This window comes from Spermophilus citellus, assembly GCF_964194105.1.
Source record: "Spermophilus citellus genome assembly, chromosome: 9".
Taxonomy (NCBI): Eukaryota; Metazoa; Chordata; class Mammalia; order Rodentia; family Sciuridae; genus Spermophilus; species Spermophilus citellus.
Window position 1 is genome coordinate 91,870,957 of NC_138191.1, and position 15,002 is coordinate 91,885,958.

General features: G+C 39.5%; 1 protein-coding gene across 7 annotated transcripts in view; it reads right to left on the reverse strand.

The window, feature by feature from the left end:
- Positions 1-15,002, reverse strand: part of FGGY (FGGY carbohydrate kinase domain containing) — a 413,229-nt gene that overhangs the window by 104,690 nt on the left and 293,537 nt on the right. For all 7 annotated transcript variants that reach the window (XM_081308911.1, XM_081308913.1, XM_081308910.1 and 4 more), the window contains 2 exons: positions 14,020-14,081; positions 3,434-3,581 (listed from right to left, as the gene is read on the reverse strand). In XM_081308911.1, the coding sequence (XP_081165037.1) occupies positions 3,434-3,581; positions 14,020-14,081 (210 nt within the window). The remainder of the gene's footprint in view (positions 1-3,433; positions 3,582-14,019; positions 14,082-15,002) is intronic.

Consider the following 15,002-nt stretch of genomic DNA (forward strand, 5'->3'; position numbering starts at 1 on the left):
TCCTATGTCCTATAGCATGTTTATCAATCAAGCTGAATAGTCTTCCAGATTCTCAAAGATCTTTCCAGATTCTTTTTGGGAATCTCAAACCTAGTTTGCCTAGTTGAGTATCATTCTAATTTTCAAACCCTCCATAAGTTTATGCCACTTTTACTTCTTCACTGGTATTTTCAAGTGAAGAGAAAAGCTGTGTCAGCTCACCAGAGAGGTGCCCTTTAAAAAAACGAAACAAAACAAACAAACAAACAAAAAAACCAACAACAACAAAGTGAGACATTGGCTAAGCCATTCCTTTGGCTTGCCCACATGTCCATGCTGCAAGGCCCTCACTATGGAATGATGATGGACACACCCACTCATACATGTACAGTAATGATTTTGCACATTTTCATGTGAACTTAGGACAGATACTTTTCTTCTTTCCATTTTATGAGCTTGGTATAGAATTGTACATATTAGGTATTCACTAAAAAGTGAATGGATGGATTTTAACAAAGATTTGGGGAGAGTCAATGGATGAAAGAATAATGAACTGGGAGAGTATGATGCAGCGGAAGCAGAAGAGCCCAGGGACTCCAGAGTGTCTCTGGGAACACACTTTCTTTCATTTTTCCCCAAGAAAAAATATGCTAACTGTAATTTATCATGGGTTAAACAAATGAGGAGCCAAATTGTGGCTATTCATACATTCATGCTCTCTCTCCCTCTAGGATACTGTATATACCATGTTTCCTTGGCCCCCGAATCCTCTTCCCTCCTTCACTCAGGGTTAACCTTGCTTCCTATAAGAAGCCTTTCCTGACCATGAACACCAGATCTAATCTTCTTCCATGCATCTACAGAGCCTAGACAGTGAGTGATACTAGGAACTTGACCCCATCTTCCTACTACCTGTTTGTCCCCCAAATGTTCCTGAGTGCTGTAAGTCTAGTTACTTTTATATCTCCCACCAACTATAATAGGGCCTGCATTTGTTTGATGGACAAAGATATTCTCAAGTATGACAAAATGGGAACTTAATTTACTTGGATATTAATATTAGTACTAACCACTTATATAAACAGCATGAATCAGTAGCTATCAAATCCATTTGGTATTAATAAATTGTTCATATGTTTATTTTTTTCTAGAGCCATAATGGCCTCTTTATTCTCTCCATGTTGACAATAAATTATCATTAAGCACTTACTATGTGCCTAGAGAAATGACTCAGGAGCCAAAAGAAGAAACTGTATATGGTTCTTCCCTCCTGGGGTTATTCTGACAATTCTAGTTGCTCTCAGTGTTTCATGGAGTACTTCCTAACCCCTTTAAACTTGTGCAATGAGTATAGAAATTATACCTTATTTTATCTGCAACAGAGCTTGGCACACTGCAGACATCCAGTAAATATTTATTGAATGAGCCCTGAAGACAGGACTGGCAGAAAGATATAACATATGATAACAGAGAGGCTCTAGCATATAATTTGTAATAACATTATAGGTTTTGCCAAAAGAATATGATTATAGAAAAGTTTTGAAGGGGGGGGGTATTTCAATGTTGTTCAAAATTGGATTGAAGGAAAGATTTTAGGAAAAGCTTTAGCCCAGAATTCCCTTCCTTCTATCATATCTAGGTCACCTTCTTCTAGTGTTGTGATGCAGCCTGGCTTAAAGATAGCTACTGCAGGGTGAGCCTAACCCAAGGATAGTTATAGATGGAAATCGCTGCTAAGAACATCAGGAGACATGTGAGATATATTTGTAAGGCAATATAACTTCTTTACAAAGTAAACATTCCAAGATTTCTAGATATAATTGGCCATATGTCCCAATGCAAGAAGTCCCTTTTGGCAGTATATATTTATTCTAATGAGACAGACATTCCTGGAAATACTCTGACTCCTGTGGAATTTCACTTTGCATTGGGTCAACTTCATTAGAATACCCTTAAAATGCTAATTCTTAGGTCTCTGGATGTCATGCTTGGTTTTCAGAAACACCCAAAAGCTACTGGGAAACTTGGTGCCTGACACTCTGGGTACTAAGTCTGGGTACAATGGATGTTGGCAAGGGCAGGCCCCCAGGCCAGTGTCACTCCAGAGCCCTGATAATTTTATGTGCAACCCTTCTATGTTTTGGAGTCATACTAAGAACTGGTCAAGCTTCTTAACTTCTTTAACACTTTAAATGTTTATCTGTATTTGTTTTTTTTATATTTGTCTCTAATTAAGGCATTATTTTTGTACTATATTAAACCATTCTTTCCCCATCCTCTGTTTGTAAAAGGAATTGGTCATAACTGAACCTGTTGCTACACAGCTATCTTTTTCTGCCTCCACTGGTCAATAAAGAGATCCAGTTTCTTTTGTGTTTTATGGGCATGCCTTATAGACTGGAGGCAAAAACTTCTGCCCTGTTCAGTTTTCTTTTCTCTTCACTATGTCTCACTTTTATTTATGGAAGTTGATCATATAAACTAGGTTATGAAAATAAAGTTCAGATCTTCCTGTTGGCATCATAAAAGTATTTGAATAATCTCAGTGAAACTAACTACAAACTCACAGTATTGTGAAAGTTCCTGAAGCCAGAAATCTTGATTCACGGGCCAGGCTGCCACTGTTTATCTGCCATGCATTGCTCTGACTTTCCACTTTAATTTCCCTTATACCTACTTCCAAACTTATTGGCACCTTCCTGGGTTTGACATTCATGGTTCTTACCTGGCCCCTGGGAACCAAAACTCAGCTCTGCTTCTCTAGTTTTAACCTGCCCCAACCATCCTTGAACATGATTCCTGATGGCCAGATGGTACCTGGCCACCTGATCCCACCTGGCCTCCAAGGTATTATCTCTCTGCTTTTTTAGGCAGTTGTGAGCTTATACACCAAGTTCATTCTGGACTGTCCAGAAGAGCTCAGAATCTCTATGCTGAAAGTGATCTTTATGACCAGTAAGGGCGAAATTTATTCTCCACCCTAAGTTATTAATTGTATTTATTTTTACCAAAGTTTAATCTAAAATCCTAAATATATTGGCATAGGCTCTGAAGAACCCTGACTCAAAGCCTAGGTGATGTGTAGCTGGGGCACACAAGACCATGGGTGGTAGCATTTACCACTGACTCACCAGGTGGCCCGGAGATGGAGATGGAAAACATGAATTTAGAAAATTACATGGGAACAACTTTCAGCCACTCCACAAAGAGGCAGCAGTAGCTGAATGTAGGAAATACTACTTAGAGTATGTTCAAGGTTGGCTCGGGAACAATAAGAACTTTCAGCGGATCCTCCCAGGGAGCCCCAACAGAAACACATCTGCAAGGAACCAGTGCACTCTTGGCCTATTCTGTTTCATTTGTCCTTTTTCTCTTTCTCCCTACTTTGATTCCTCCAAACTTTGTAGTTGTTTGGCCTGCCTTCACCTTAGTGCAAGGACTGGCTGTTACTTACCATGCCCTTTAGTGTCAGATCTGCTAAGGGAGACCGGTTGCCATGGAAATCTGGCCAAACATGCAGATCAACAGTGAGGAAACCCACAGGCTCAGCCTTCTTAATCAGATCCAGGTGACTATTCAAATATGCATATATACTCTGGCATCTGGAAGAGAAATGGATTTTGTTTTTAAAAGGGGGGGGCAGGGTTGGAGAGCAAATTGTTCTGTAGAAAGAAACCGTTTGTACTTCCATATCAGACCCAGGAAAGTAAAGCAGATTCCCAAAACCTCTGAAAAGAAACTAACCTACCATGCTCTCAGGTCACACTGTACTTTCATCAAGAAAGGGCAATCTTTCCTGGAGGCAAGCAGGAAGAGTTAGAATCAGAAGGCCAGATCTAGGAATGGTTTTACTTCTGATAGGTGTATAACCATGAGAAAGCTTTTCAGACCTTTGGAACTCATCTGTGAAAACAGATATCACAATCCCTGTCCAACTTACCTCATAGGGTTATTCTGAAGATCAAAGAAGATTATATATGCAAAGGCTGCATTCTGTAAACTCTACAATATGGTACATATGTAAAGGATTTATTAAAATCAGTCTTTGTAATTGTAATAATAATAATGATGAAATGACAAATGAACACAAATACATGTTCCTGGATTCAATATGGGAATTTGCTGAGAAAGTGACTGAAAGTCATGAATGCAGTTAGGATCAGGAGAAAGAGACCTGATCTCCAACTGTAACCATTAAATGACATGGTGAGAGTTCTTTCCCCTTTTTAAGCCTTGATTTCTTCATGAGGGAATCAGACCAACTCCCTCATTCTTCATACTTTCAGTTGAGAGGACAGCAGAGGAAAGACTATAGTCTTGGAAGTCAAACCAGAGCTGGGTTTAGGTCTTGTTTCCTCTTGTCCTAGCTGGGAAGTAAGCCTTGGCCTCACTGAACTGTAATTCCCCATTCACAAAAGAGGTATAAGGATCCCTCCTTCACTGGGCTAAATCTTACTGCATGGCACAAGGATGAAAGCTGGCTAGCTGTGCCCTCTCTAGAGGGGCTGCCTTCCAAAGTGCTGAACCACTGATCCCACAAGAAAGTAGAAACATCAGTTTGGCATCTCTGCCACTTCCCACTGGTGTCCTTGAAACTATAGCTAAAAGGTTTAAAACCTGGCTTGAATAATGTCAGAAAAATGTATAGGAAATCAATGTCCAAAGGAGGTTAATATCTAAGACACTTCAGACAATATTTATGACTTGCATTTGTAAAATGTTTTAGAAGTAAGGCTCAGCGATTTCTAGTTCTAGTTTTGTGATACCAGGAGTCCCCATGGATCCCATGAAGTTCCTGTAAGTTTTCTAAACTAAGTGTTAGGAAACAAACTAATAGGTGGAGTCTTGCTTTTCAACCCCCCTCCCCGCTTTATCACTGAAACCAAATACAGAGATGTAGAAAAGCAAAACTGCCCCCCTGCGTGTGTACCAGTGGGTGTGTATCAACTCAAGAATATGTATGTATGATGTGTGCTGGGCGGAGGCAAAGGCAGCCCCACCTAATGCCAGTCTCTTTGCTTCTTTCTATAACACCTCTGCCTCCAAACACATCAGGAGGAGTGACATCTGACCAGGACAAGGCTCAACACCCACAGGGCAGCAGCTGCTATTCCCTGAATCTGCACCAGGCCTTCTACCCATGGTCCAGGGAGGGAGGAATTACCAATCCCCCTCTATGGAGAGACATTCAGAGAGGTGGAGAGACAGGACCAAATCCAAACGAAAATATTTCTTGGTATGATTCTGAAGTCAAGTGCTTCCTGTATCTTAGGTCCAGAATTATTTGGCAAAGCCCCCCAACTCAAACCTTATTTTAAAATATGCCATTATGGTTTTAGGAAAGGATTCTTGAGGCTTCCGTATATGGAGCAATATATGGAGGCAGAATATGATCACATCCTGGGTTTCCATCTCCCAGCTCCGAGGAACCACATTCACAACAGAAGACTGGAACATCCTTTCTAGCCAGAAGCCAAGTGTTTACCCTAACTCCAGCCACTTTCCATTTCAGAACAGTGTCAATGCTTTTAGAGTAAAGGGACTTTTATTTTATTTTTTTTTAAAGAAGCGCATGTCTATAAATCTTTTCATTCTGCCTCTCAAGGAATCTCAGAGCAGGGCATCTGGTTTCAGACATCTGGGTCAATAAGAACCTATAGGCCTAATTACTATTGATTTGTCATTGTCTCATTTACTGTGGGCCTTTGCAAACAGTGAGATTCATTTAGCCTCTACATATATGGTCACTCACGCACTAATGAGATCCCTGGGGGATAGGGCATATGCTTACCCCTTTGACTCCTAACCTCCTCCCAGCTGTGTGTTTATTCTTTGGATTCAGCCATTCCCCTACATGTTTTTTCAATTATACCTTACCATGTGTGCTATCTGAGTATATCATTCAAAATGAAATGCACTTGGAAGACATTAAAATAACTAATGCACATCATTATTCACATAATTTTAACCTTGCATGATGCCTTTTTTGGTTCTTTGTTTCATTTTGTATGTTTTATCAATTCCCTTTCAAATGGCAGTCTGCCCTTCTCCAACTAGGGAATCACATATTAATTGTGATCCCAATTGAATCGTTCTGCCTCCCTCTCATGAACTCCAGGCTCATATATCTGATCTCAGAGAGAGTTCTGTCTGTCCAAGTCCCACTGGGGTATGATGGAAAAAACACTTGCAACAACCATGAAGTGACTTCATCATGTACCAGCTGGGTGAGCAGGCCCATCAACCTGAGTCTAGTTTACTCTTTTGCAGTTAGGCTAATACTCTCTATCTTTCAAGCTGCCTGGAAGCTTAAATACAGAACACAGGCTTGATCGTCAGCAATGCAATAAATGAATAAGCAAACAAACAAATAAAATAAATACAGAGCCCTCATAACTATAAAATGGCAGTGATTGAGAAATAGTTCACCTGCCTTTGTCATCCCAAGACATGCATCTTTAGATTTTAAAATACCCAAGAGTCAGGGAAGATTTTTTTTTTTCAGAATATGTTGCTTACTATCTTAAATGCAGACAGCACCCGTGGAATCTCTCTTCTACTTTTCATTTCTACAAATCATTTAATTCTTTGAATTCACACACTGCCCAGAAGTATGGTGACCATACTCTCAACCCCAAAATCAGAATACATGGTATGACAAAAGACATGTGCATCCTTTCCAGGAGTAAGAACAAGGTCTTGGAGAAGAAGCTCCCACACTGTAAGTCTCCAGTTTCTAACTTCTCAGCCCAACACAATATACATTCTTCCAGTCCCCATTCTACTGAAACTCAACCCACCATAAAACTCCCAGGGATCATTTCTGCATTTTACATCACTTGACCACTTCTTCCTCATTTTGTTCTCTTCCTTTTATTTCCCAAACACTCTATTATCTTGATTTTTCTACCTCTATTCTGGTCGGATCTCTTCCTGTACTTGTCCCTTAAATATCTGAGCTCTTCCAGAGATCTGTCTGAATTCCCTTGGATGATACCATCCTTCTTTTAGAGCTACAGTTACTATCCAGTACTGAGGACTTCCAAATATGTGTCCTTATATCCTGATCATTACTCTCTGATGAGTTCCAGGTCAAATATCCAACCATCCATCAAATGCCTCTTCTTGGATATCCCAAGGCAACTCATCTAAAAATATTTAATCCGACACACATCATCTTTTCGGACATACTCCATCTTCCTACTGTGTTCCTTGGTTTAATCAAAGCCAATATCATTTAAGCAATTGTCCAAGCTACTGCTTGGCAGAGTCATGGCAGGCATCATTTCTGACTTATTTTTCTCTCTTTGCTCTCCAATCTAATCTTTCACCAAGATTTGATTTCTCTTCTAAATATCCCGGTAACTAGCAAACTTTTCTCCAGCTTACCTGCTACTACTTTACTAAGGCCACCTACACTTGATCTCCAAGTTCATCTCCCAATGTGCAATCCTGCTCACTCAAATGAGGCTTTCTGTACTTCTTCCTGGGTGATTCTTCTACAGCACAATGCTGATGATTCCCAGCCCTGATTCAATCCTGCAGTGGCTCCTCCCCATTGTCCTCAGGACAAAGGACAGATTTCTTTACTGGCACAAGATGCTCTTCATGAGCTGGTTTTCCCCTCCTTTCACTGTCCTGTGGACATGTGCTCATTCCTCCCTGCTTGCTCCATGCTCCAACTGCACTTAGCTAACTTTCATTCTCACAACACGCACGCCTCAGCTTCTGAATGTTTGCCCACTCTGCCTCCTGTTAGAATCCCTTTCCTTGCCTTCTTTACCTGCCCTGTGTCAGTCATCATTCTCTACTCATATGTGATGTCATCTTGAGTCATTTTTCCTGAGCCCTGGCTCCTTTCACTGCCTGTGCTCCCACAGCCACCTATGCTGCACATAGCCATCTCAGCTCCTTGCCTTTGCTCTTCAAGGCAACCTCAGAGGAGAGGAGGAGCCATCCTGGCATTTCTGAGCACTCTCAGTTATGGACAGCCACCTGGCCTCATCACTTGTACTAGGGGTTGGGCAATAACACTCCTGTGTCTGGTTTGGGAATAAGGAGACATTTTTTTTTAGGATACATGAATATTTAATACCTTTATCCAAGTAAAAATGTTCTCCCACTTATCAGCTATTAATTCAATAATTCTCCATTTTGTTTTTACATTCTCCAGAATTTTACTGGGAACTTTTTTCTTCTCTGGGAAACATTACCCAAATGTTTTCATCCCACTCTTCATCCCCCTGAAGAAACTTTTGGGTTACTTTTGGAAATAATTTAAAAAATTTTCCCTGCTGTCTTTTTAACAGTTATTTTTACTTACCTATTTATTTTAGATATACATGACACTAGAGTATAATTTGACATATTATATATACATGGAGTATAACTTATTCTAATTAGGATACCATTCTTATATTTGTACATGACGTGGTGTTTCACAGGTCTTTTGTCTATATATGAACATAGGAAAGTTATGTCCTGTTCATTCTACTATCTTTCCTGTTCCCATTCCTGCTCCCTTCCCTTCATTCCCCTTTGTCTTATCCAATGAAACTTTTATCCCTCCCCACCCTTATTGTGTGCTAGCATCCACATGTTGGAGAGAAGACTCAGCTTATTTCACTTAGCATGATAGTCTCCAGTTCCATCTTTTTACTGGCAAATGCCATAATTTCATTCTTTTTAATGGTAAGTAGAGGAATAAGGAGACTTACTGTAGTGTGATGCTGAATACTTGAATTGCCTGCTTAGAATCTGGCAATGGCCAACCACTCCTTTTCCATAAAATCTGTTTTAGATCTTGACTTAGAAGGCCCTGGACGATCCAAACCCTTTGTCTCTAGCCTCTTCTTACCTGTGATTGTCTGTGGCCTGATATCAATTCCTCAGATTTCTCCTCAGCATTTTCACAGATAACAATCCACTTGACTAGAATGTTCTTGCCTTCAGCTTAATAGTTTTCTTTTTTAACCATCCTGACTTTAACTGTCCTTCCATCAGTCAGGGCTTGTCTGTTCACCATAATCTAGGAGGGTTTTCTCTGATATGCTGTCACTGCCCTCTGTAGCTTCTTACCACATTTGGTCACTGTAAACTTATTTACAGTCTTGCTTTTACTTGCTGATTGCTGAAGGCTTCCCCTGGAATTTCTGTGTCATGAAGTCAGACTATCACTAGTATAAACTTAGAGTTTAGCAGTATACTTGGCACACAGTGCTACTCTAGAGGAGTTGCCAAATGGATGAGAGGCACCTCCTCCATTTTGTTCACTTGAAGGTGAGCAAATGGGGATTACTGGGAAGTCCAAGATCAAGGTGGCACAGGCATCTCAGGAGTCTGAACTCCTTCTGGGTAGGGCTTAATCTTACCCACCCTACCAGTTAGCTACTGAACATGCTACTCCTAAAGCATATATGAATGTATACAGATATTACATGGAATAATAGAATTGGAATTTCTGTATCATTCCCATGATTTATGGAGAAAAAAATAGCATATTTGATGAGCTTCTGAAAAAGCTGCCATAAAAGGGGTTGTGGTCTGAATGTTTGAATCCACACAAAAATTTAAATGTTGAAATCCCAATCCCAAGAAGATGATATTAAGAAGTGGAGCCTTTTGCAGACAGATTAGGTCTTGAGGACAGAACCTTCATGAATTGGATTCGGTACCTTATAATAGAGTCCCAAGTGCGGTTTCTTGACCCTCCACCACATGAAGATCCAGTAAGAAGGTGTCATTCTGTGAACCAGGAAGTGGTGTCTCATCAGACATTGAGTCTGGGGCACCTTGATCTTGGACTTCCCAGCCTCCAGAACTGAGAGAAATAAATTTGTTATTTATAGACTATCTAGTCTATGGTATTTTGTTATAGCAGCTGAATAGACCATTCAGGTTTCCCCCAACCTAAGTATTTATACATCACAGACATCTCTGCATCTCCTTGAACACTGGTTGACAAAGGGCATCTCAGGAGTCAAAGGGACACAACCTCACCGGCATGCTGGGAAACAAGCATCTTATGACCATCCCCTCCCCTGGTCAATATGCAAGGCACTGGGGTGGGCTATAGGTATGATTTGAGAGTAGAAAATTAAGGTTTTACTTCCCAAATCCACATAGCCCTTGGTTTTCTTGAAAGGATCCTAATGCTCTGAGCAATTTCTTTTATTTACATGGAAAGTAGCCAAAGAAAGGCATTGTAATAATAGTTTACTTAGGTAATAATAGTTTACTTAGGTTTAAGGAACAATTCCAATCTAACAGCCATCAAGAAATATTGATTATGCCTGCCTGCACACCCTGAGCTGTAAAAAAGTGTTAACATTATCATGCTAGTTCTACAACTGCCCTCACTCTGGTGAGGCAAAGAAAATACTTAGTGTTAGATTGATGGCCCCAGTTCCCAAACTGAAAGACTGCAGTTTAAAAACCCATTAAGGCCAAAGAGGGGATCTGAAAGTACAGGTGCAGAATGGAAAGGGAGAATAATCTTTAGAAGTGAAGTCCAAGGATTCCCAGTAATTGTATTTCCTCATCTAGAATTACATAAGGTGTATTTGAAACTATCAACATGCACAGTGCCAGACCCAGTGCAAATTCTTTTTTGTTTTTTTTTTGAGAGAGAGAGAGAGAGAGAGAGAGAGAGACTTTTTTAATATTTATTTTTTTGGTTTTCAGTGGACACAGCATCTTTGTTTTTATGTGGTGCTGAGGATTGAACCCGGGCTGCACGCATGCCAGGCGAGCGTGCTACCGCTTAAGCCACATCCCCAGCCTCGCAAATTCTTAATAAATATTCTTCTTCTTTCTTTTTTTCTGTCCTTGTTCAAAGGGGAATCACATAGACTTTAGCAAGAAGTTTTAATGGTATGTGAGAGTTGGCATACAGAGGACAGGTGAATTTTAAGAAACTGAGTCTCATTGGAATTGTGGGAATCACAGATGGAAGAGAGGTTTGAAGAAGAAATCAGATCAAGAAAAATGAGTTGTCCTTAAAGCAATAATGAAAAAAATCTAGAGAAAGTGGTTAAAAGGAAAGAGAGGTTGAGAGAAAAAAAATGTGAGTTAGCTAACAGAAAAAATTCCAAAGGACCTGAAAACAATGGACTCACCATGAGATGACCACTGCTTACAGTGACCTCTGCAGAAGAAAGAACAGACTGGCTTTTCTGTTCTGTTCACAGTCTTCCCCAGCAGACTGTGAGCTTGCCAAGGGATACCCAGCAGCTTTATTTTCCCCATATTTGTCTATATCTCCTCACAAATAACCTACTTATTATTCACAGTGCAGGCAGCCAAAGTAATCCTTTTAAAAGACAAATCTCATTGTATCTCTCCTCTGCTCAAAAACTAAAACTGTTAGGCTGGGGTATAGCTCAGGGTTAACGTGTGTGCTTAGCATTTGTGAGGCCCAAGTTCAATCCCCACCTCCAAAAAAAACCAAAAACAACAACAAAAGAAACCAAACCAAATCAACTAAAACCTTGAAGAAAACCACAGTCCTCTTAGTTATATACAATGACGTGAATGGTATGACCCCTGGCTCACTTCCAGCCCTCATCTGATCCCCTTTCTCCCACTTTGGTCCAGCCACAGTGGCCTTTACAACGTTCCCTGTTGATGCCGAACTGGCCACTGGCTCAAGGCCTTGGGACTTGCTGTTCCTTCCATATATATATATATATATATATCTATATAGATATATATATATATCTATATCTATCTATATAGATATATATAGATAGATATAGATATACATATACAGACACACATATATATAAGTATACACACATAGATATACACATATATGTATAATGTATACATACAAAATACAGTTACTTAAGTACTATATATATACTACATACATAGTGTAATTATATATACTTATATATTTGTGTGTGCATATATATAAATATGTATATATAAAATATATATACACATACATATATATGTATATGTACATATGTGTATATATATATGTGTGTGTGTGTATGTGTGTGTGTGTGTGTGTGTGTATAAATTCTATCAAAACAAGGACTTTGCTTTGTTTACTCTAGCATTAGATATGCTCATAAGATATGGATTTTAACCTTGACTGTGCTGCCAACCTTGAACCTAGCTCTTGCAGATTATGCCAATAGCCTCTCCTCAAAGATCTGATGTCAACAGAACTTCATTCTGAGGCATTGTTAGTTAAGGTTTCATATGAGAAACAAGATGAAGAGAAAAGAGTTGAAGTTACAATCAATTTAAAGTGATCTACAATCAAGGAATGAAATATCTGCATTTGAAGCCCCATGCAGAGAAACTGGTTGCCAGTTACATGTTATGGGCACATCTAGTTATTGCTTACATGATTTACAAGCTCACAAAACATTTATATTCAGAGATGGGGCCTAAAAGGATTATGGTAAATCAAGAGGATAAAATACTCAATCTGTTTATCAACATTTGTTTCTACAGTTTCAAACAGGATTTGCTGATGCTAAGCTCTGAGATAGAGGTAATCTACATTGATGTTTTCAGAATGCCCCAAGTCAAAGCAAAAGAGGCTTGTAGTTCTTGACTCCAAGGGATTTGTCCACCCTTTCAAACAGCCAACTTCATTTTAGCAACAGCTCTGCCTATTTCATTCTGAGACCTGAAGCATAATGGGTCACATAGTCCAGAATACTGCATTCATAGATCTAATGGGATACAGATGCACTTTCCTTTGCAAGACAATAGAAAGAAGGTGGAAGAGAATGAATATTGTTGCAAAAACATCTGAGCTGGAGATAAACTTTGAGTCATTAAAATATAAAAATTAATGAAGTCAAGAGCATAGTTGGGATCACCTTGGGAGAGATGAAAAGATAGAACAAGAGGGCCAGGAACCCAGTTGTGATGAACTTTGATGTTGATGGTCAAAAAAAGGACCATGAGCTTGAAAAGGAGTCAGAGACATAGGAAGAAAACTGAGAGAAGGTAACCACTGTAAACGGACTATTTTTCCATTTGTATCAATAAGTATCTTGTGGTGAAATCCTTTCACAATTTGTGAGAAATCTGGCTTTTGTATTCTACGATATATTTATTTACTTGCTCAATTATAGTATATATATAAAAGATTTGCAAAATGGCTAACCCATACACCTACAAAAAACAAATTTACTAATCAGAAGTACATATTTTTATATAGATTTATTTTTTTTTCTTTAACTATTCAGCATACTGTCAAAATATCCTCTTCCAAAGTTATCTGGGTTAGTTCTTTTCCTTCCCCAACACCCTTTAGTGTGGTTATGTTGTTCATTTGTAATACAGTAGGTTCATTTTTCTATCTATCATTGATCTATCTATCTATCTATATTCATTTTAAGGAAAAAAGAAGCATCACCATGGTTTTAAGACTTAGCCAGTTACATAAAGAAGTACACAGAGAAGCAGTATTCTCTCCTACCATCCTGCTCCTATTCCCACATACTTTTCATGTCATTTCTACCCATCTTCTATATGTACCCAATCCCACTAATTTCTGATGAAATCTTCCAGTATTTCTTTTGCACATTATATTTTCTTATATCTCCTTCTTGAAAGAGAATATGTTGTAAACACTGCTTTACACTTAGCTTTACTTAATATGTCCCAGAAACCACTCCACATCAGCTACTATGCTGTTTACAGGTAAGTAACGAGACAGACCTAAAGAGGTTGAATAACCTGTGCAAGGTCACATACCTAGTAAAAAATAAAGCTGGGATATGAACTCAAGAAGTTTTGACTCTAAAATCCAGACACTTTCATCTACATCAGAGTTTTTCATCCAGAGCCCTGGGCATATTCTTATAGGATCTTTAGGTTCTCAGAGTTATCTCAGATCTTTCTAAAAATTCATAAATGATGTTCTGGACCATCCGTATGACTGAGTATTTTGTAACCAAGTCCTGTCAGATGTATTCACTGTCCATAGGATCTGAAGGTCATGAAACATCCAAAGTGAATATTACCCATGCAGTCACACATGGAAAGCTGTAGGGAAAACAGAGTAGTTACCTGGCTGTGGCCTTGGCTTGCAATTCAGGGAAGGCAGGGTGGCCTTGCACCAGGTGGTCTATCTGAAAGATAAGAGTAATGGGTCAGTTTTATAGCTAGCTCCTCTAATCTATGTTTAAGGTAGAAAGGATACATTAAGAAATATGTTTCTTCCAGCTCTTTGTCCATTGAGAATCCAAGAACATTAAAAGAATAATTTGTTTCTTTCAGAACTAGCTTTCCTTAACGTAGTGTCAACCTCTGGAATTTATAAAACAAAAAGGTTTAAAGAGAAGAAATGAAAATCCCAAGGCTAAAATGGTAGTAGCAGGTAGCATCAGGTTCATGAAGGAGGAATGAGGAAAGAAGGGTAACTCAAGTTCAATGTGGGGGGTCTGGCTGTTAAAAGTACTATGGCTGGATCACATCACTCCCCCTCCTAATCCAGGCTGTCACCCCAGGGCAGTGTCAAAACCTTGAATTACTTAGTGTGTTTTACTAATGTAGCAGCTGTGATGGAGGGGAAGAGGGAAGGAGTACAAGGAGGGAATACCAGTTTAAAAAATATGAGGTGCCCCAGAGCTGTCAAGAGCACCTCCCTGAACAGAAAGGTTGTCCCAGGGGAAACCAGGGCAGCTCTCCAAGGACAGAAATGTCTGAACTCTGCAGATAGTATCTTCTCATCTGAAATCACACATCTAGGATTTAATTCCTAATCCCTGGATGGCTCTAAACAAAACAGCTTGTCCTGTGCACTGGGAACAGCAATGCTTCCCAGCTCTGCTCCTCCTGCTGCGACAGCCACACTGTGCTGGGGGTCCCTGAACCCAAGATGTGCATTTGTCCATGTTTACTTGAGTCTCTAGGAATCTTAAACAACCATTCTGAGGAATTTATTTTCATTCAAACCATGAACAGACTGGTGATATTGGCGATTTTGGCGATTTTAGAGATAGGCTCTCTCAGCATGTTTCCGGAGAGCCAAGGCTGTATAAAAATACTCA